Source organism: Enhydra lutris, unplaced genomic scaffold (genome assembly GCF_002288905.1).
Source record: "Enhydra lutris kenyoni isolate GAN:26980312 unplaced genomic scaffold, ASM228890v2 scaffoldscaffold86, whole genome shotgun sequence".
NCBI classification, from domain to species: domain Eukaryota; kingdom Metazoa; phylum Chordata; class Mammalia; order Carnivora; family Mustelidae; genus Enhydra; species Enhydra lutris.
This window is the reverse complement of record NW_019154170.1, coordinates 4451182-4472660: the sequence shown is the minus strand read 5'-3', so window position 1 is coordinate 4472660 and position 21479 is coordinate 4451182. Positions and strand designations below refer to the sequence as shown.

Below are 21479 nucleotides of genomic sequence, written 5' to 3'. Positions count from 1 at the left end.
CGGACCTACTCAGCGTGCGGAGTCCGCCAGAGCGTTCGCGGGTTCGGGGCGGGAGCGCTGACGGTAGTGGTGCGGGTCTCGCCGCGCACTCCCCCAGCTCCAGCTCTGAAGTACCGAGGGCCGCGACGTCCCGATCGGTGGCGCTTCTCCTGGTGGCCCCAGCTCGGAGGCCTCCACCATCATGTCCCCCTGCGCGGGGGCAGCGTCGGCCGACGCGGAAGGGAGGCCCCACGGCGGGGGACGGGGGCGCTGCCGCGCGGGGATGGCTTCGGAGGAGACCGCGTGCGGGACGAGGCGGCTCCCCGGCGGAGCCCTCGGGGCCCGGAGTCCGCTCTGCAGTTCTGAGGGGCAGGGAGGGCCCCGGAGCACCCCTGTGCCCCAGGATGGCTGGGGGCACCCGCGCGTGGGTTTGGGGACTCCTGCCAGTGGGTCGGGCGCGAGAACGGCGGGTCTACCCCGGTCCCGGCGGCTGCGGCTCCACCACGACGCTTGTGCGCAAACCCCGCCGTCGCGTGTCTGCGGAGCCGGACGTGCGACGATACTCCGTGGCGTTTCCATGCGGCGCGGCGGTGTAGGTTCTGCGGTGAGCGCCCGGGACGCAGCGTCCGGTGCCCTGGGAGCGGGCGTTCTCGTGTCCGCGCAGTGCTTCCCGGTGGGCCCAGCCCGTGTGTGACGGCGGAACGGCTGGTCCGGTCCTCATTTCCAGGCGGGTTCTGCTGACCTCCGGGGGGGACGAAATTACTGTATCAGAAACCCTTATGTGTGGGAAAACTAGAAGGCGTCGCAATTATCTTTGTTGAGTTTGATGCTACAGGAAATAGAAAGGTTGGGAACCAAGCCAGCTTTTTAGGTTTATTGAAAATAACTGAACTACAATAAAATTCAGATATGAGTAAGTTTTGATACATGTATGTGTCCATGAAACCATGACTGTGATCATAATAATGTCCTAGAAAACTCAGTTTGGAGTGAGGAATAAGTCATGAATGGAATATTGGACAGTATAATTCCGAATTTCTTAGATACTTGTCAAGGACTAGAGCTCATTTCAGGGATAAAAATGTCCCCATGTTATAAAATACAAATATATTTTACCAAGAAGATGCGGCATGCATCGCTGCACAGCGGTAGAAATTACGGCTACATTAACACATGGACAGTGGTTATCTACAAGGGAATAACGAATCTTCTGTCAACTCCATGAATGATAATCTACTTCTTGAAAATTTACCTGTGAAGAAGGAAGCTAGAACACTCTTAGAAGTTACAGCAAGTTTTTATGACTTCAGAATATGGAGAGTTTTCTTATATAAGAGAAAAGAGTACGCTACAAAGGAAGAGAATGAAAAACTAAACTCAAACCTACAGACCACTGAAATGTAGAATAAAGGGAGTACAAAGATAAGCACATTCTGGGGCATGATATTTGCAATACATACAACTGAAAACAATTCATGTCCAGAGTATATAAAGGTGGCAGAAGGGGCACCTGGGTGGCTCAGTCGTTCACTGTCTTCCTTCCGCTCAAGTCATGATCCCAGGGGATCAAACCCCACATGAGGCCTTCTCCCCACACCCTGCTTGTACTCTCTCTCTCGCCGTCTCTCTTACTCTCTCTCTGTCAAATCTTTAAAATCTTTTTTAAAAAGATACCAGAAGAAACCAATAAACGTACAAATGAATTAAATGTAAGAAAATGACTGATAAATATTTCATAGGTGAAAGACAAAAAATGCTCAATATCACCGGTAATTAGCAAAAAGCAAGATATAATCACAAAACAGTCGTCTTCACATGTATGATACAGGCAAATGTTCCACAGTTTCAGTGTTGTCAATCTTGGGATAAATAAACGTATGTAAGAATAGTGGGAGAGTCTGGGGCGCCTGGGTGGGTCAATGGCTTAAAGCCTTTGCCTACAGCTCAGGTCATGATCTCAGGGTCCTGGAATCGAGCCCCGTGTTGGGCTCTCTGCTCAGCGGGGAGCCTGCTTCCTCCTCTCTCTCTGCCTACTTCTCTGCCTACTTGTGATCTCTGTCGAATAAATAAATAAAATCTAAAAAAAGAATAGTGGGAGAATCGATTCATACATTTCATTGGCATTTCCTATAAATTTGAAATTATCTGTAGTCTCCAACTAAGTAATTTTTCTCCAATATAGAGAATTTGTTATGCATGGTCATTTGGAAATTGAAACAGGAGCAGCGTTTTTCACAAGAGGAAAACAAACTTGAAACAGCCCCAGAAGTATAAACACCAGAATGGATAAGTAAATTGGGTTAATCCCAGCCTCAGAAGCCTGTGTGTGTGAAAACAGAAGGGAAACCAACGAGTGATGACCATATTCCCGGTAATTCTATAATGCCCTTTCATGAAAAGCTAAAAAAAAAAAAAAAAGGCAGAGTTGAAACATTACTTAGTGCTGAACAATAGATGGCAAATCTATGAAGAATAACTGTAAAATTCACAATAGCAGTCACATTGGGGGTGGGAGGGAAAGGAAGAAAGGAGGACACATTGGGAGTCTAATATCTGCCCGAAGTCTGTTGAGGATCATGTCCAATCTCCAGAGTTCATGCAATATTAATACTTAAGATAGGACATACTTAATATTTAATACTTAAGCTTAAGGGGGGACATTTATGCAATGTTTTCAAAGTATGAGATGGCACACTATAAAAATTTAAAGAGTTTTACATGTGAAAAAAAGTACAATTTTAAAATATTGTTTTATCCTATTAGAGAATAGACCAGCTATTTGGAACTATTCACAAGCCTTTTAACTGGGTCCATTTAACTTGCCTCGGTATTCATTTGAGTAGCAGAAGATTGGTGTTGGGCCCAGTCTCTAAAAAGAACGGTTTACATGAAATTAAACCATCACAGGTTTAATTTCACAGCTGCAGGAATTTATTTCCAACTGAAGAGAATCGAGCACATATTAGTGTGTAAGCCACATTACCTTTGTATGCCTAAGGGAAGAAACAATGTAGTTGAAATTGCTTCTCTTTACATAAACTCTGTATGTATGAAAACTGATAAAATTGAAATTTGGAGGGGGCAAAGGGACATGATGCTAGAGGGTGTGCTAGGAGAGAGTTTTAAGGCAGATTTCTAAATCTCAGGTGATTTGTTAAACTTTGTGTTCATTCAGGGGCCCCTGGCTGGTGCAGTCACATAAGTGTGGGATTCTTGGCTTCAGCTCAGGACACGATCTCAGGGTCCTGAGACTGAGCCCCTCCCCACACTCCACCTCTGCTTGAGATCTGCTCTCCCTCACCCTCTGCCCCTCCCAACAAGTGCTATCTCTTTCTCAAATAAGTCTTTAAAAAACTTGTTCATTTATAAATAATAAAAATAAATATATTATGTTTTATTTTTATACCTTATAAATCAAATGAGTAATGTATTTTCTGAAGATTTTTATTTATTTATCTGACAGAGAGCAGCAGAGAGGAGCAGCAGCCAGAGGGAGAGGGAGAAGCAGGCTCCCTGCTGAGCTGGGAGCTCCGTGTTGGACTCGATCCCAGGACCCGGAGATCGTGACCTGAGCCAAAGGCAGACGCTTACGGACTGAGCCACCCAGGCGCCCTGAGCAATACATTTTTAATGAGAACCCTCTTTTCTACATGCTATGTCTCTGAGCACTAATTTTTATGAAAGTGAACAATCCTTTTTAAAAACCATAACACACGAATTTTTTCAACTTTGTAAAATATGCAATAGCGTTTCCTTCCACCAGCTCTTAAACTGGCAAGTATTTTCTTCACAGGGAAGCATATTAAATGCACTAGGAATTTTTTGACTCAATCTGTTACGCATATTAAATTTCTGGGTCCATTCCAAGTTTATTTAAGCTTTTGCTCTTTTCTTCGAAGAGTTAAGTGGCCTGAGGGATATCCTAGCCATTCACATTTCAAAGTCTGTAGCGATACACTAAAACACAGATCTGCGATTAATTTCCTTTTAATGTAAAATGTAAACCTGAGCATTCTAATAAATCCATCTGGTAACTTGTGGTTGTTCGGAGCCCAGATTTAGGCTGCAGGGTTCCGATTTCCCGTGAGCTCCCAGCACTCATTGGCTGGACCTCCCTGATCTGAAGCAGCAGGTGAGTGGGGTGGGGCAGCATAGACGCGGCCTCAGCTGTGTCAGCCGCCAAACATCAAAACGAATCCAGACCCTGCACTACACGTGGTGAAGTCACTGTCAAAGTCTGTGTTCTTAGACAGACCCACCGGTTACCCTCCCGTCCCAAGCCAACCTCCGACTCCCGGAGGACACCAGGCCCTCCTGGGCCGTCCCGTCTTGTCCCAGCCCAGCCAGGCTCGGGTACCCCCCCACCCCTCTCTGGACAAAGATGTGTTGCTCCATGGGGAAACGGAGTCTGGAAACAGGGGGTGCCACGGAGCTGCGGGAAGACCCCCAAGTCCTCAAGGAATTAGAGCTACTTCTACTTGGACACAAATGTGCCTCTTGTGACAGCCGGAAGAGGCCTGCCCCCTGTGTTCCACTTGTGCGGAATCGTCCCAGCAGCGGCCCTGGGGTGTTGGGCTACCCTATTAGGAGGGCCGGGGCGGGGTTCCGAGCACTACCCAATCAGGATCCGAGGGCCGGGAGCACCGTCCAGTCAGAGCAGGGGGCGGGCGCGCTCCCAGCCTCACGGTCTAGGCCCGCAGCCGGCCCCAGGCACTAGTGTGCCCCTGCCCCGTGCGGCGGCAGGTGTCTTCGGTCTGCTTCGCTCTCGCCTGCGCGGGCCGGGCAGTCACACGGAGGACGCAGGGAGAGCCAGGAGCGGGGCTGAGAGATGGTGAGTGCGTGGGGTCGGGCCGACACCGGGAGAGGCTGTTTCGAACAGGCCGGTACCGGCTGGAGGTGGCCCGGGTTCCTCCCCCTCTCCCACCCCATCCAGGTGCTGACCCGAGTTTCCGCCCTTGGCCGCGGGGTGAGGTCCCGGCGTCCTGTCCCATCCACACATGGGTCTGGGTTCTGAGGATGCCTGGGGTGACCAGAGGAGCGCAAATGCTCCCACCCGGGAGTGCGGGAGTCTCAGCCCCCGGTCGTTTCCTCCCAGAGGACAGCCGTGGGGCGCGGGCGAGGAGTCTGGGGAGACCTGCTTAGGGCCCTGGGCTCAGAGAGATCCCCTGGCAGGTCCTTGATCCCTAAGTGACCGTCCAGTTCTCATTTCCTGGAGGGACTTTAGTCGTCAGGCGCCCAGATGCGGCTACCGAGGGGTAGAGAAAGGTTTCCTGCCCTCCGGGTTCTCAGGGTGAAGGAGGCAAAAGCCAAGGACAGAGAAGACCCACCCCGTCTGCCCGTGGGGCAACCTGCAAAGCAGAATGCGCTGGAGACCTGCAGTGGGGCAGGCGCCAGGGCGCTCCGGGAGGGCTGGGAGGGCGCTCCGGGAGCATCTCGGAGAACAGGTGGTGGCGGGGGGGAGGCCCACGTGGGAGGGTGGCCGCGCTTGACCCTTGAGTCATCGGTGGCTGTGTTCCCGTTTTGCACTGCCCCTCCCTGGGTTTGTCACCTTGGAAAGATTTATTAGGTTATTCAAGCCCCGGGTTTTTCAGTAAATGCGAAATACATTTTACTAACAGACTTTGAGAGATTAGATAAAATATTTGCAAAGTAACACGGGAGGGGTCAATTTCAGGGAAAAAAAAGTAAAAGATCGAGTCTTAACATTGCGTTTGTAAAAAATTCTTGTTGTGTCTTTTTTTCTCTCCTGGAGCGTGTGTGGTTAAGTTTCTCACATCTGTTGTTTTCTTTCTGGTGATGACAAATGGAATTCCAGAGCTTAGCCTTGAGGATGCTACTGGGGGAAAGAATCTAAGAGAAACCCTCTCTCCCGCGATGAAAGTGTACAAACGAATGCATTTCCACACACAAAACGTTTGGCATATTAATTGGTGAATTACAAAGACTCACCAAAAACGGCAGCTATTCTTTTCAGCAGAATAGAATAATTCTATTTTGTCTGGTATTATTAGACTTCAGAGACTCTTGCTAAATCCCGATGACCCGGAGTGGGGATAGGGCCCTGCCCAGTGACTCCAAGCTAAGTAAGGGCAGCCACGCGACAGCAGAAGGAGGGAATGAAATGGTTTCTTTCTGGAGAGTCTCTTCTCTGCCTGTGTCCCAGGCTGCCCACACCATCTGGAGGAGGGGTGTGTGCGCCTAGGAAAGTTGCAGGGCACTGAAAAATGTGTGTGGCTGGCGGTGATGCCCTTTCTGAGATCGTACTTGCCACTCCCCCTCCTGGTTCTAAATAATACATTTGGGGTGGCCACATACAGAGGTGGTGCCCTCAGAGCCTAGCGTGTGCGCACTGAGAAAGCCTATCAAGGTCGGACTTAGGGAAAGACTCTTTCGGGGTCTGTCTTCTACAGAAAGAATTATGAATGTGGAAGTTCATTTGGGGTAGAGACTTAACCTGACTCCAGCCAAGAGTTTCCTGGCTACTGAGAATTGAAGCCTGGAGAGGGAGCATTTCCACCCGCTAGGTGGGGAGAAGAGGGTGTTCATCCCTGTGTCTGCTCAGGTCTCCCTCTCCTCCATCACGGGGCCTGGCCGGCAGAAGGCTGCTATTTCTGCAGTGAGGCTCTGGACCCCAAGCCTGTGATTGTTGTCACCTTCTGAATATGGTGGGTTTTCTTTGCGAACAGCGGATAAGTGAGTGGCTTTATCTGAGCTGATGGAAATGTTTGGTTTTCTCTCATTCTGATTCCTGTATCAAATGTTACTGCTGTATAACTCCAGTCTCCCTAAACGTTTGGCCTTTTCATGTTCCTGTTTGAGTGTGTAAGGCTTTTTTATTTTCTTGGGTGAGCAGAAGTGGACTGAGAGATAAAATAGAAGACAAGAGAATTCTGGAAGCATACATTTTTCTTCCTTTTTCGGTAAGATGTCCAGATAGGAGATGGCTGTATTTAAACTCAGGTTAATTTTTCACTTTTCCCATAATTTTTTATATCAGTGATTGTCTCTATAGAGTTATGAAATTTAAAATGTACTATTCCTAAGACAGTCTTTATTTTAACCGATATGAGGAAAGTTAGCTTTGGATATGCAAATCCTTGAAAATCATAGTGTGTTGAATGGGTTAGGTCCAAACCCCTACCATGTGAAGTATCCTTCACATTTGAAAATACTCCCCACTTTGAGGGGCACCTTGGGGTGCAGTCTGTTAAGTGTCTGACTCCTGGTGGCAGCTCAGGTCATAATCTCAGGGTCATGAGACTGAGTCCCGCATCCGGCTCTAAGTCAGGCTCCCAGCTCAGCATGGAGTCTGCTTGATATTCTCTCTGTCCCCCTCTGGCACGCCCCCCCCCCCACTCACTCTCTCTCTGTCTCAAATAATTAAATATTTTTTTTAAAAGATTTTATTTATTTATTTGACAGACAAAGATCACAAGTAGGCAGAGAGTCAGGCAGAGAGAGAGGAGGAAGCAGGCTCCCTGCTGAGCAGAGAGTCCGATGCGGGGCTCGATCCCAGGACCCTGGGATCATGACCTGAGCTGAAGGCAGAGGCTTTAACCCACTGAGCCACCCAGGCGCCCCTTAAATATTTTTTTTAAAAGAAAAAATACTCCCCAGTTTGAGATAGAGTGGAAACAATGATGATGTCACCTGTCATTTTAGTTGTAAAGATGTTTGAGATATTTTACTTTTCATGGTTTACACTGTCATAAACTTTAGTTTTCAGGGAGTTGTTAACCTTAAAAATTAATGTCAGTCACTTTACCAGCAAAAGTGGGTTTATTCAGGACTAGCAGAGAATTGTAATTTGGGACATATAAGCTATAGCAGCACCATAGGCATGTCCAACAAACAAAGGAGAGGAACATTATTCTTTGTAGAAGGAGGGAGTTTGGATGGCTTGCTTGGACAAAAGCCCACTGGACAAAGGGGGATGAGAATTTCTCTGAGTTCTGATGACAGTCTTTCTTGTTGAATTATAGGGGTAGTCAATTTCTCTTCTCTCTCTCTTTTTTAAAGGATTCTCCATTCTGGGGTGCCTGGGTGGCTCAGTGGGTTAAATCCTCTGTCTTCAGGGGCACCTGGGTGGCTCAGTCGGTTAAGTGTCTGCCTTCAGCTGGGGTCGTGATCCCAGGGTCCTGGGATTGATCCCCACGTCGGGCTTCCTGCTCAGTGGGGAGCCTACTTCCCCCTCTCCCACTCTCCCTGCTTGTGTACTTGGTCTCGCTGTGTCTCTCTCTGTCAAATAAATAAATAAAATCTTTTAAAAAGGGGAGCCTGGGTGTCTCAGTGGGTTAAGCCTCTTTCTTCAGCTCAGGTCATGATCTCAGGGTCCTGGGATCAAGCCCCGCTTCGGGCTCTCGGCTCAGCAGGGAACCTGCGTCCCCCCCTCTCTCTGCCTTCTGCTCTGCTACTTGTGATCTCTCTCTCTCTCTCTGTGAAATAAACAAATAAAAATCTTTAAAAAGTTTTTTTTTTTAAAAAAGCCTCTGTCTTCAGCTCAGATCATGATCCCAGGGTCCTGGGATCGAGCCCCACATTGGGCTCTCTGCTCAGCGGGGAGCCTGCTTCCCCCTCTCTCTCCGCCTGCCTCTCTGCCTGCTTGTGATCTCTGTCAAATAAATAAAATCTTTTAAAAAAAAGGATTCTCCATTCTTATTTTTTATTTTATTTTTAAAATGTTTGATAGTAGGCTCTACGCCCAATGTGGGGCTCAGGCGCATAGCCCTGAGGTCCAGAGTGTCAGGCTGCACTGACGGAGCCCGCCAGACGGCCTGCGGGTAGTCGGCCTCTTCTGGGGGACGCCTCGGACATCTCTTCCTGCCGGGCGCTGTGACTGACCACTCTTCCCCGTAGGGTCTTCTGCCCGAGTGTGTAACGGGAAGTCCTTCTTGCAGTCGAGGTGGAATGGGCTCCCCCTTTTGGCCAGCCAACTCCATCTGATTTTCTTTGTTCCCTTTTGGGTTTTTCTTCTTTCTTTTTTTCATTCATTATTATTATCTTTTCTTCCAACTCCGTGTTAGTGAGGCTTACCTTTATTCATTTTCACAGGATTAAATTTTTTAAAAAAGATTTTGTTTATTTATTTGACAGACAGAGATCACAAGTAGGCAGAGAGGTAGGTGGGAGGGAGGGGTAAGCAGGCTCCCCGCTGAGCAGGGAGCCCGATGCCGGGCTCGATCCCAGGACCCTGGGATCATGACCTGAGCCGAGGGCAGAGGCTTTAACCCACTGAGCCACCCAGGCGCCCCTCACAGGATTAAATCTTAAAACCACAGGGAAAAGTGGTTGCCAAATAAAAAGAAAAAGTGTTAAAAAGCAAAATACAGGAGCGCGGTGTTGCTGGGGGGTTTCTGTCAGTTGAACGTCAGACTCTTGGTTTCGGCTCAGGTCATGATCTCAGGGTCGTGGGATTGAGTCCTGTGTCAGGCTCTGTGCTCAGTGTGGAGCGTGCTTGGAATTCTCTCTCTCTCCATCCCCTTTGAGTGCTGTCCCTCTGTCTCTAAAATAAAGAAGTAAATAAATAAGTGGTTTTTTAAAAAAGCAAAAACATAACATATAGATTTCTCTTTATGTGAAGTTAGATAATGTACATAATGTTAGGGTCCGTGATCAAAGGAACGAGACTGATATAAAGCGAAAATCAAACAAAGCTTTATTTCACACCAAGCATCAAAAATCAAACTGACCGGTCAGGGCTGTCTCTTACGAAAAGATGACGACGATGATTCTGACAAGGTCACTCCCAAGAAGGCCGCTCCGGACGAGGCTGCTCCGCAGATGAGGCTGCTCCGCAGATGAGGCTGCTCCCTGGTCGGAGCCGCTCCCAAGAAGAGGCCACTCCCAAGAAGGCCTCGGCTGGTGAGGTCGCCCCCCGGGCAGGGCCGCTCCCAAGAAGAGGTGATGACGACAGCAATGATGACTGGGAGGACAACACGGATGACACAGATTCTGCTTCCCGCGACGCCACTCTGACAAGGCTGCTCCCCAGACAAGGCTGCTCCGGCGAGGCCGCTCTGGAGGAGGCCTCTTTCCTGACGAAGCCGCTCCCTGGAATGACACAGCTCCGGCGAGGCAGCGGCTCAGGGTTCCCGGCGAGGTTGCTGCCGTCTAGGCTGTCCCCGCGGCGCCCCGCCGGAAGCCGCGGTGTGGGCGGGGCTGCTGGCGTCGGGACCGCTGGCGGCTCGGGGCGCCGGGGGCACTCATAGCTCTTACAAGAGCTGTTACAACTCTTCTTCTCCCGCCGACTCTGCCGCTGCTGCTTCCTTCTTCCTCCTCCGACAGCCCTCCTTGTCCCGCCTTCGCCAGCCTCGCAGACCGACCTTTATGGGGGTGGTTGAGCCCCGCCCCTACACAGGCGGCCAATTGAATCCTAATTCACCCCGTGGATACACCCACGCTCACCGATTGGACGTCTCCACCCGCCCGCCCCGCCCCTACTTCCGGGGTCCACAAGCTAGTTCCTCTGGGAGGGGCAGGCCCTTACGCATAAAGGTTTAAAAACCCTGCAAAACATTGAAAATCTAACACAGGACAACTTCCTGCCAGCATATCCTGGCCTGTGCCAGCTCTATCCCAGCCCCCCTCAGACAACCAGTTTTAATAATTTCTTGTGCATTTTTTAAAAGAGTTTATTTATTTATTTGACAGAGAGAAATCACAAGTAGGCAGAGAGGCAGGCAGAGAGAGGAGGGAAGGCAGGCTCCCACTGAGCAAAGAGCCCGATGTGGGGCTCGATCCCAGCATGACCTGAGCTGAAGGCAGAGGCTTTAACCCACTGAGCCACCCAGGAGCCCCAATTTCTTGTGCATTTTTATCAGTGTTTCTTTCTGCAAAATGAAACAGAAGTGCAAACGTTTTTCTTTTGTTATAGAAAAGTAATATGATGAACACGAGGCAATGTACTTTTGCTCACATGATGGTCCTGCAGACCTTTTCATATAATGTCAGACGTCTTTGATTTTCAAGTTTAAACAACTAGTTCTCTCTAATTAGGCACTTGATCTGCACTGAATATTCTTCTACCCAGGTTTGTTAATCAGGACTTTTTCATATTACATGGTAAGCAAACATACAAGTGTTATTCTCCAACCTTGATTAATGCTTTAACTTTTATGGTGAAATCTGCCGTATTTAGAGTGCATATCCAGGTGTCTGGGACATCCAAACACCAGCCACAGTGTGAACGTCTGTGAATTCGCCACCTGGATTCCTAAATGGGCCGTGGGTAGCTGTAAGTCTCCCCACATGACCCTCCCCGAACGCACCACCGTCTTGTCCCACCGATGACCACTGATTGTTTCTTTGCTTGATCTTCATACCTTTACCTTTTGTGATTTTTTTTACGAAGCAGTGTTCTGCTTCATTTTACTTCTTTGGGAAATTAACAGAATTGCACCAAAAAGGCTTTCCTATGGTTCTGTGCCTCGGTCTGTTTCGTGCGTGCTTCTCTCCGAAAGCCGTATTCTTTCAATTTGTTCTTCGTTCCAGTGCTTGCGGGGCTTGGGTTTTTCAAGTTTGTCTTTGGCTTTTGTGAAAAATGCCACTTCTGTGGAGTCTTGTTTCAGTGTCCAAGGCCAAATGCCCCATACTGGAGGAAAATCTCTGCATTGTAGATCATGGCCAAGCTCAAATTTATGCGACATCCAATTAAGCGTATCAGTTGATTCTGCAAACATGCACGCATAACTGCTTACTTCTTCCGTGTGACCTTCAGCACCTGAGATTATCCAGTTTCGTGATTTCTGCCCTTCTTGGCTTGAAATGGGATCTGTTTGAGATTTTCTTTTGCTCATTACCAATGAGGTTGACTCTTTTTTTTTTAAGATTTTATTTTTTTATTGGACAGACAGAGATCACAAGTAGGCAGAGAGGTAGGCAGAGAGAGATGGAGAAGCAGGCTCCCTGCTGAGCAGAGAGCCTGATGCTGGACTCGATCCCATGATCCTGGGATCATGACCTGAGCCAAAGGCAGAGGCTTCACCCACTGAGTCACCCAGGTGACCCAACTCTTTTTTCATATATGGTCTTCCATCTTTTGTGGTACATGTTTTAGTCATTTTCCTATTTTTTATTCATTTGTTTGACCCTTCATTTTTACTCTGCACACATTTTTATATTTGTCTATGTTGTAAATATCTTTATCTCAAATTTTGGTTTGCCTTTTCAGTTTCTTAATTTATTTTTTTAAAGATCTATTATTTGAGGGGCATCTTGGTGGCTCGGTGAGTTAAGCATCTGACTCTTGGTTTTGGCTGGGGTCATGATTGCAGGGTCCTGGGATCAAGCCCCCTGTCAGTCTCCCTATCCAATGGAGAGTCTGCTTCTCCTTCTGCCCCTCCCTCTGCTTGTGCTCTCTCTCTCAAATAAATTAGTGAAATCTTTAAAAAAATATTTATTCCTTTATTTGCGAGAGAGAGAGAGAGAGAGAGAGAGAGAGAGAATAGAGGTAGGATCATAGGGAGAGGGAGAGACAGAATCTCAAGCAGACTCCCCGCTGACCACAGAGCCTGACCCTGGCTCCATCTCACAACCTGAGATCATGACCCGTGCTGGAACCAAGAGTTGGGCACTTAACCAACTGCACCACCCGGTGCTCCTGTCTTTCCCATTTAACTATAGAATGAAGTTGTCGTTGTTCACGGACTACATAGGAACAGTGCTGTTTTTCCAGCTGGATACCAGTTTCTCCCTGCCCCATATGTGACAGTGTACATCATTTCGGCCACTGCTCTATGATGCTTGCTCTGTCATTTATCAAATTTCCATATACATGTGGATCCCTTCTGGATGCTTTTCCTTTCCCTGAATCTATTTATCCGCATGCTAATAATGTATCGCCCAGACTACTGCAGTTTCAAACTCCTTGAAGTATTTGCAGAACCTGTACTTTGTTCTTAAGAAAATTTTGTCTTCTTTGCACATTTGATCTTTCTATTAGGTTTGAAGAAGTTGTTTTTATGAAGTCGTGGAAAATCATTTCTGAGGATTTACTGGAATTTTATAAAGACTACAGGTTTCTTTTTGGGCAGCTGACATCTTGGTGACATTGAATTCTTTCTAAGAACATGTCCCAAATTTCTATTTACTTAATTCTACTTTGATATTACCCAATAAAGTTGAGGTTTTGGCCCATTAGAATCTTTTTATACCCTTCAGTAGAATTCTTTATTATGTGTTAGCTTTATTTTTTAAGGTTTTATTTTTTTAATTTATTTGACAGAGAGAGAGAGAGAGACAGACAGCAAGAGAGGGAACACAAGTAGGGGGAGTGGGAGAAGGAGAAGCAGGCTTCCCACTGAGCAGGGAACCGATGCGGGGCTCGATCCCAGGACCCTGAGATCATGACTTGATCCTAAGGTAGAGTCTCAGTGACTGAGCCACCCAGGAGCCCCATTATGTGCTAGCTTAAAAAAAAAGGTTTATTAAGATATAATTCACATATTGTACAATTTACCAATTTAGGATGTATATAGTTCAGTGTGTCTGTTTCTTCACAGAAAGAAGCAGCCATCACCATGTTCAATTTTAGTTTGTTTTTATCGCCTCAAGAGAAACCTCATGCCCTTTATCTATCACCCTCCATCCTGCTCCCAGCCATAAATAACCACTAATGCACTTTCTGCCTCTTGAGAATTTCTTATTCTGGACAGTTCATGAGGATGGAGTAACGTACTTTGTAGTTCTTTCACCTGCAAGTTCAAATCAGTGGTTGAGTCCTCTAGGGACTTGATTCAGTTACTGTGCTTTCCGACTCCAGAATTTTCCTGTGGAAAATTTCCTCCAGAATAATTTCTGTCTCTTTATTGATATTATTTGGTGCATCACTGTCATTATCTATTCCTCTGCATCTTTAATCATGATTTCCTTTAGTTCTTTGAACACATTTGTAAGTCCCTTTGACGCCTTCTTCTGTTAAATCCAATATCTGTTTGCTCCCAGTTTCCATTGCCTGCTTATTTGTCTGCTATAAGGGTCACAGTGTCCTTTTCTTTTTCATGCCTTGTAATTTTTTGTTGGAAACTGGACACTACAGGTAATACATTGTAGCAATTTGGGGTACTAGCCTCTGTCCTCTGGGGCCATGACTGTGCCTGCTTGGTGACCGGCTGGATTATTTTAGTCAAATCTATTTCACTCCCATCCCACCCCCTTCAGTGTTAAGCCTCTGGTATTCCTCCTCAGTCACCCTGGGATGGCAGTGGTCTGGACGGGGTTTTCTTCTTTTCTTTTCTTTCCTTGACTATTAAGCTATTAAGCTCCACTGATTGTTGGCTGACGGCTTGACTGTTTTGAAACTGCCACGGTGCATACTTTCCTCTATGGGCTAATCAGTCGAATTTGGACTCCTGGGAAGGAATAGTTCACAGATCAATGTTTGTTGGTTGTTCAGATCCTTGGAAGGGTCCCCCAGCTTCCTCTTTCCTTGTTTCTTCCCTGCAAACAAGGTGGACGACGATTTTGCCTGTATCTTGAATCTCTTCCCTGTTGCCTTTCACCACAACTCGCATTGTTTCTGAGAGCGCCCTTAGGCTTAAGATTCTCCATCTCCTGTTGTAAATGAAGTCCGTTCTCCAGGAAGAGGCTGGGGCGATCCGTTTTAGAGCCTGCTTTTCCTCCTTGTCAGTATCTCAGAGCCAGGGAACTGCGGTGAGATGGGGATGGAGGCACACTTCTTCCTGAGTGACACCCCACTTAGAGCTGAAGGGCAGTTGCCTGATGCCTTCTCAACTTGCCTCTCTCGGATGTGGAACCTCTGCCTTATGAGGCAGAACAAGACCAGTTAGGTGTCCAGTATTCTCATCAGCCCTGTGCCCACTGTAGACCCCACATGTGGGGGCTGGTGGAAGTGGAGAGCCCCCACCTGTCAATTGCCCTTGCTTGGAGCTTGAACTCAGTCACAGCTAACGGGGGCAGGATGAGAAATGCTGACATCCTTCTTCTCCAGTTAGGAGCCCGTGTTTTTGGCTGCAGTCTGAAAAAGAAGTCTAGGGAAAGGGAGAGTGGTCTTGGTTCAAATACCAGACTGTTAACTTTTCTTACTGAATTCGTATCGAGTTTCATGAATACCTGTTTCCTCAGCTCCCTGCCCTCAGGACTATGTCCAGAGGCTTGAAATGATGGTGTTAAAAGTGATTTCATAGTTTTGCTGGGGAGCAGCTCCACAGGGTACCTCATATTGCCACACAGTCATGCTCACTTTTTTTTTTTAAGATTTTATTTATTTATTTGACAGAGAGAGAGAGAGAGAGAGAGATCACAAGTAGGCAGAGAGGCAGACAGAGAGAGGGGGAAGCAGGCTCCCTGCCGAGCAGAGAGCCCGATGTGGGGCTCGATCCCAGGACCCTGGGATCATGACCCGAGCTGAAGGCAGAGGCTTAACCCACTGAGCCACCCAGGTGCCCCTCATGCTCACTTTTTAACACGAGTTTTCCAACGTAGTGTCGTTATTAAATGGAAAGGGGATGACTTTTATTTTCATCTTGTGTTTTTGATCTAGAATCATGCTAAAAATCTTATCCTTTGGTTCTTTGTTCTGTTGGGGTCCTATGCATATGCTTGTTCGTGCTAACGATAACAATGATCTTCTATTCTTTTATAATTCTGCATATTTGTTTATTTCCAAGTGGCACTAGATTGGATCTCTAGTATAGTGTTGATTAGGAGTGAGGCAGGAATCTAGTTTTGTACTTTTTTGGATAGAAAATAGTTTTGTACTTTTGGATAGAAAATCTAGTTTTGTACTTTTTTGGATAGAAAATAATGAACTTCACTCCATTTATATGTTCCTTTAAAAATAATCTTTATTTTATTATTTTATTTTTTAAAGATTTATTTATTTATTTAACAGAGATCACAAGTAGGCAGAGAGGCAGAGAGAGGGGGGCGGGAAGCAGGCTCCCTGCTGAGCAGAGCGCCTGATTCAGGGCTCCATCCCAGGACCCTGATATCATGACCTGAGCTGAAGGCCAAGGCTCAACCCACTGAGCCACCCAGGTGTCCTGGGATATCTTATTCTTATCCCCATCTTGGTATACCTTAAGGTGAATTGCTCTTCCTCAAGTTCCCCAAGAACTTAATCCACATAAGGTCTCCTACATCTCGATTGATGGAAACTCCATTATTCCAGTTTTTACTGTGAGAATTGACCAGAGTCATTAAATCTCATTCTGTCTTGCCCTGACTTCAGTCCACTGGGAATCAGTAGCTCTTATCTATGTTTTCCCTGCACATTCCACTGTGAGTGCCCAGGGTGACCCACCTTCTTCTCACCTGGCTCTGGCTTTATTTTCTCATCAGCTGTTCTGGTCTCTACATCCATCCCCTGCGCTCAAGTCTCAACACAAGTGATGGGTCATTAAAGCCATAGGAGGACGTCACTGCTCTGTGCAAAATGCTGAATAGTCCGCATTTCTCACAGAGTCAGATCTGACTCGTTCCCCACAAGATGATGTGCTCCACCTCCCATCACTGTCCACCACCTTGACTGTTACTCCGCATCTCAATTTGCTCCAGTCTCTGGCAATGTGTCTTAGCCCACTCGGGCTGCTGCAATGAAATACCGAAGAGTGGCCTGTAAACCACAGAGATGTATTTCTCACAGATATGGAGGCTGGGAAGTCCAAGATCAAGGCACCAGCATGCCTTGGATGGAATGAGCTGTTCTGGCATCTTGTAACCTCAGTGTGTATTTGTGTGTCCGCAATATGAATGCACACCAACACCAAGGTTCATGAATGTGGATATTACGGAGAGGTCTAAGTTCTCATGTCTTCTTCTCTCCTTCTGAATTCTCACGTCTTCCTCTTTCCTCCTCTTTCTCAATACCTCTCCTGTCTCAAATTAAGGGGATATAAGGAAGAAGGAGTAGCAATTGATTCTGTGATAAAAAATGTATTAAATAATACACATAGAAATTAAAATGAGCACTTCTGCAGAAGTCTTTCTGCACCCAGCTGGACTTGCAGATTTCGAATGGGGAACATCAAGACACAGGGTCAGTTGGCCCACATTGTAAGTTTGGTTTCTACCTTGGGCCTCTCACTGCTGTTGAGAGGAAATGAAGGAAAAGTTCCTTCAGTGTGTTTTTATTTATCAGAATCTCATCAAGATTTGAACTGGTGGCTTATGCAGTGCTGGGAGTTGTGGTGGGCAATAAGGAAAGAAAGGAAATCATTTTTGTCACAAGGAATTGATAGTCATAAAATAGCAATATTTGTTTCATTTGTATAGCATTTCTCTAATTTCTCCAGTATTTTTTGGACTATTCTAGACTCTGTGAAAAGGCAGGGATCACACAGGAAGGCCACAGTAAAAATGGAGAGAGAGATAAGTTCAATGTGTTAACGGTGTAAGACGATGATACAGAAGGGGGAGCCTAGGGGACTCAGTCGTTAAGTGTCTGTTTTTGGCTCAGGTTGTGATTCCAGAGTCCTGGGATCGAGCCCCACATCAGGCGCAATCAGCGGGAAGTCTGCTTCTCCCTCTCCCACTCCTCCTAGTTGTGTTCCTTCTCTCGCTGTGTCTTTCTCTGTCAAATAAATAAATAAAATCTTTAAAAAAAAAAAAAGGAAAGAGTATGATACAGAGGGCACCTGGGTGGCTCAGGTCAGTTAAGTGTCTGCCTTTGGCTCAGGTCATGATCTCAGGGTCCTGGGATCAAGTACTATGTTGGGCTCCCTGTTAGCTGGGAGTCTGCTTCTGTCTTTCCCTCTGCTGCTCCCCCCAACCCGCCGCCCTGCTCATGCTCCCTTGCATGCACTCACTCTCTCTCAAATAAATAAATAAATAAATAAAATCTATAAAAAGAAAAGATTATGATACAGAAAATGAGTGTGGGCATAGATTAGATGTGGGGAGACCAATGAATCTTGCTTGAACTTCTGGTGAATTTGAGTCCACTTTCCCTGTGTTGTCCATGTCACCCGCTCTCCTACGATTATGTGGCTTGTTATAGGACTCAGTGGTTTTCGAGGATGTGGTTGTGGACTTCACCCAAGAGGAGTGGGCTATGCTGAATCCTTCTCAGAGGAAGCTCTACAGAGATGTGATGCTGGAGACCTTCAGGAACCTGGTCTCAGTAGGTAAGGAGGCATTCACCCTTCACTTGGTTATTTAGAGACTAAGTATGTATTCATTAAGCCTATTTCAAGATTTGGACTAAAGAAGGAGTACACATTGATAAACAAAACAGGCATGATAACAGCTATCATGGATCTAGAATCTAACAGTTTCTCTGTGACAGTAAAAATCTACATATTAACCTGTATTTTTCTATCTGTCTTCTTTGAAATCCTTAGGGTCCTTCAGTGTCATCAGTCTGGGCATACATCCATGAGTCACTCTGTGGGCGTGGGGAAGCTGATTGTTTGAAATCTTGTGGTGTTTCTGTGCATATTAAATCTCCTCCAGGGGCGCCTGGGCGGCTCACTGGGTTATGCATCTGCTTTCACCTCAGGTCATGCTACGGCCCTGGGATCAAGCCCTGCATCAGGCTCTCTGATCTTCAGGAGCCCGCTTCTATCTTTTCCTCTACCTGCTGCTCCCCCTGCTTGTGCATGTGCGCTTTCTCTGTCAAATAAATAAAATCTCTTAAAAAATTAAGATATAAATTGCCTCCATTTTGACCTCTAGTGCCTCATTTTTTTTTAAAGTCTTTATTTATTTATTTGACAGAGAGAGATCGTAAGGCAGAGAGGCAGGCAGAGAGAGAGGGGGAAGCAGGCTCCTTGCTGAGCAGAGAGCCTGATGTGGGGCTGGATCCCAGGACCCTGAGATCATGACCTGAGCCGAAGGCAGAGGCTTAACCCACTGAGCCAGCCAGGTGCCCCCCTCTTATGCCTCTTAATAATGAAGTTTTGAAACAGCTAAACTGAATGTATTTCTTTGCTCACAGGTGCCTTCCTGATAAGATTTGTTCCCTGTTTTGTTTTAGATGATGAGACTCAATTTAAAACCATTGGGTCCATTTCTCAGCAGGATAGTTTTGGAGAAAAATTATCCAATGAACAGAAAATAGCAAGATTCACAAAAAATGATTTCTGGACCTCCCTTTTTGGAGAAAATTGGGAAGACCAGTGCATTGAAGATAAACACAACAATGAGGGAAGATATTTGAGGTGAGTTGCACTTTGGAGAAAACACAATAGTCCAGGAGAGAATCTTACTAGTTCATGAAATTAAAAAAACAAAACCAAAAAACTGATAAACCTTGCTCCAGATTTGTTTATTCACAAATCATTCCTTCCTTTTTTTTCTTCATGTGACTCAGACATTGAGCATTGGAAAGATAATTCAGTGGGAAACAATGATCAGGGAACCATATGTGAGAAACACTGTTGTAGTAGTAGGCTGTGCTTAATCGCATTCCCAAAGCAGCTAGTTTTTTTCACTTTGAAATAATTCAAACAGGACAGAAGACCTGTATTTATGGGGTACCTGGGTGGCTCAGTGGGTTAAGCCTCTGCCTTCAGCTCAGATCATAATCCCAGGGTCCTGGGATCGAGTCTTGCATCAGGCTCCCTGCTCAGTGGGGAGTCTCCTTCTCCTTTTCTCTCTGCCCCTCCCTGCTGTGGTACTCTCTCTCTCTCTCTCTCTCTCTCTCTCAAATAAGCCAATAAACTCTTAAAAAAAAGAAAGCCTACATATATATAGAAAATGGGAGAAATATAATCCTAGCACTCATTAACAAATATTAATAAATTATGAATACACAAACCATTAACAATGTGCCCCCCCCCTTTTTTTAGCAGAAGTCATATAGTGGAGAGACTCTGTGAAAGTAGCAAAGGTGATACATGTGGAGAAATTGTCAGCCATATTCCAAATATTAAGCTGTACAAGAAAACTTCCAGTGGAGTAAAACTGTATGAATGCAGTCAGTGTGGAAAAGTCTTCAGGCATCGTTCATCCCTTAAGAGGCACAAAAGGAGTCACACTGGACGCAAACTTTATCAATGTGAGGAATGTGGGAAAGCCTTCAGTTGTTCTTCATACCTGAGGAATCATGTGAAAACTCACAGTGGAGAGAAACCCTATGCATGTCAGCTTTGTGGGAAAACATTTATTCGTTCCCATTCCCTCACTGGACATATAAGGAGTCACACTGGAGAGAAACCCTATGAATGTAAGCAGTGTGGAAAAGCCTTCAGTTGCCCTAAATCCTTTCGAGTACATGTGATGATGCATAATGGTGGGAAACCCTATGAATGTAAGCAGTGTGGGAAAGGCTTTAGCTGTCCCAAATCCTTTCGAGTACATATGATAATGCACACTGGAGAGAAACCCTATGAATGTAAGCAGTGTGGGAAAGGCTACTGTTGGCTCACATCCTTTCAGAGACATGTGAGAATTCACAATGGAGAGAAACCCTATAAATGTGAAAAATGTGGGAAAGCATTTGGTTGGCCCTCATCCTTACACAAACATGTCAGAATGCACACTGAAGACAAACCTGTAAATGCAAACAACGTGGGCAGGCCTTCAGTTGGCCCCCATCCTTCCAAAAATGTAAGAATGCAGACTGGAGAGAAACCCTATAGGTGTGAAGAGTGTGGGAAAACATTTGGTTGGTCTTCGTCCTTGCACAAACATAACAGAAATCACAGTGGAGAGAAACCCGTAAATGCAAGCCATGTGGGAAAACTTTCAGTTGGCCCTCATTCTTCCAAAAATATAAGAATGCAGACTAAAGAAAAACCCTATAAGTGTGAAAAATGTGGGAAAGCATTTGGTTGGTCCTCATCTTTACACAAACATGTCAAAAAACACAGTGGAGAGAAGCCTGTAATCGTAAGCAATGTGGAAAAGCCTGCAAATGGTCCTCATCCTTCTAAAACAGTAAGGATGCAGACTAGAGAGAGACCTCATACCTGTGAAAAATGTGGGAAAACTTTCAGTTGCCCCAAATCCTTTCATAGTCATGTGAGAACTCACAGTCAACAAAAGAAAACTTGTAAGTAATGTGAGAAAACCTGATGCCAATTAACTCATCTAAAACAGTTTGGGAAATCCACACCAGAAGAAAAATTGTGCAAAAGTTACAAAGATGGTATTCCTCAGTATCTCATCCTTAATGGGACCTCTACTTTTATATTATTTTTTAAAATTGTTCTGTAAGTGTGGGACCTTTAGACTAATGTAACATTGATATTTGTTTAGATTTTCTTACTGGCCCAGTGTGTTCCAAATTGGGTATCACTTTCCCATTACATATATTCCATCATGTTCTCTTCCTGAGAGAAACTATGACTTTGAAAGTTGGCACTCCTTTGCTTACATAAGGTATGTATTCTCAACACCGTTTTTTTTTTTTTTTTTGCCAGAGTTTCATTATTCCATTTTGCTTGGTTCCAATTTTGTAATTATGTAAATTGGCAGAAATTTGTAGGTACGCAGTGGTCTTGAAAGAATATAGTTTCATATGAATTATTATTTCCATCTGTTGCTATATGCTCTTTGTCCTGGCTTCTGGTTAGGAAGTGGACAATATGTTTCAGTTA

General features: G+C 45.9%; 1 protein-coding gene across 1 annotated transcript; it reads left to right on the top strand.

The window, feature by feature from the left end:
- The first annotated feature begins 556 nt into the window (after positions 1–556).
- LOC111161650 (zinc finger protein 556-like) lies at positions 557–20940 on the top strand. Its single transcript, XM_022525415.1, has 5 exons — positions 557–652; positions 17936–18062; positions 18914–19097; positions 19728–20705; positions 20871–20940. Exons 1-5 carry the CDS (start codon positions 557–559, stop codon positions 20938–20940), a joined length of 1455 nt encoding a protein of 484 aa, XP_022381123.1.
- Positions 20941–21479: the final 539 nt, after the last annotated feature.

Bases quoted from the DNA above. Each gene is read 5' to 3' on its own strand.
- LOC111161650 (XM_022525415.1), top strand. From the start codon at position 557: ATGCGGCGCGGCGGTGTAGGTTCTGCGGTGAGCGCCCGGGACGCAGCG. The intron at 18,063-18,913 runs GTAAGGAGGCAT...GTTTTGTTTTAG, and splicing joins CAGGAACCTGGTCTCAGTAG to ATGATGAGACTCAATTTAAA. The intron at 19,098-19,727 runs GTGAGTTGCACT...CCCTTTTTTTAG, and splicing joins AATGAGGGAAGATATTTGAG to CAGAAGTCATATAGTGGAGA.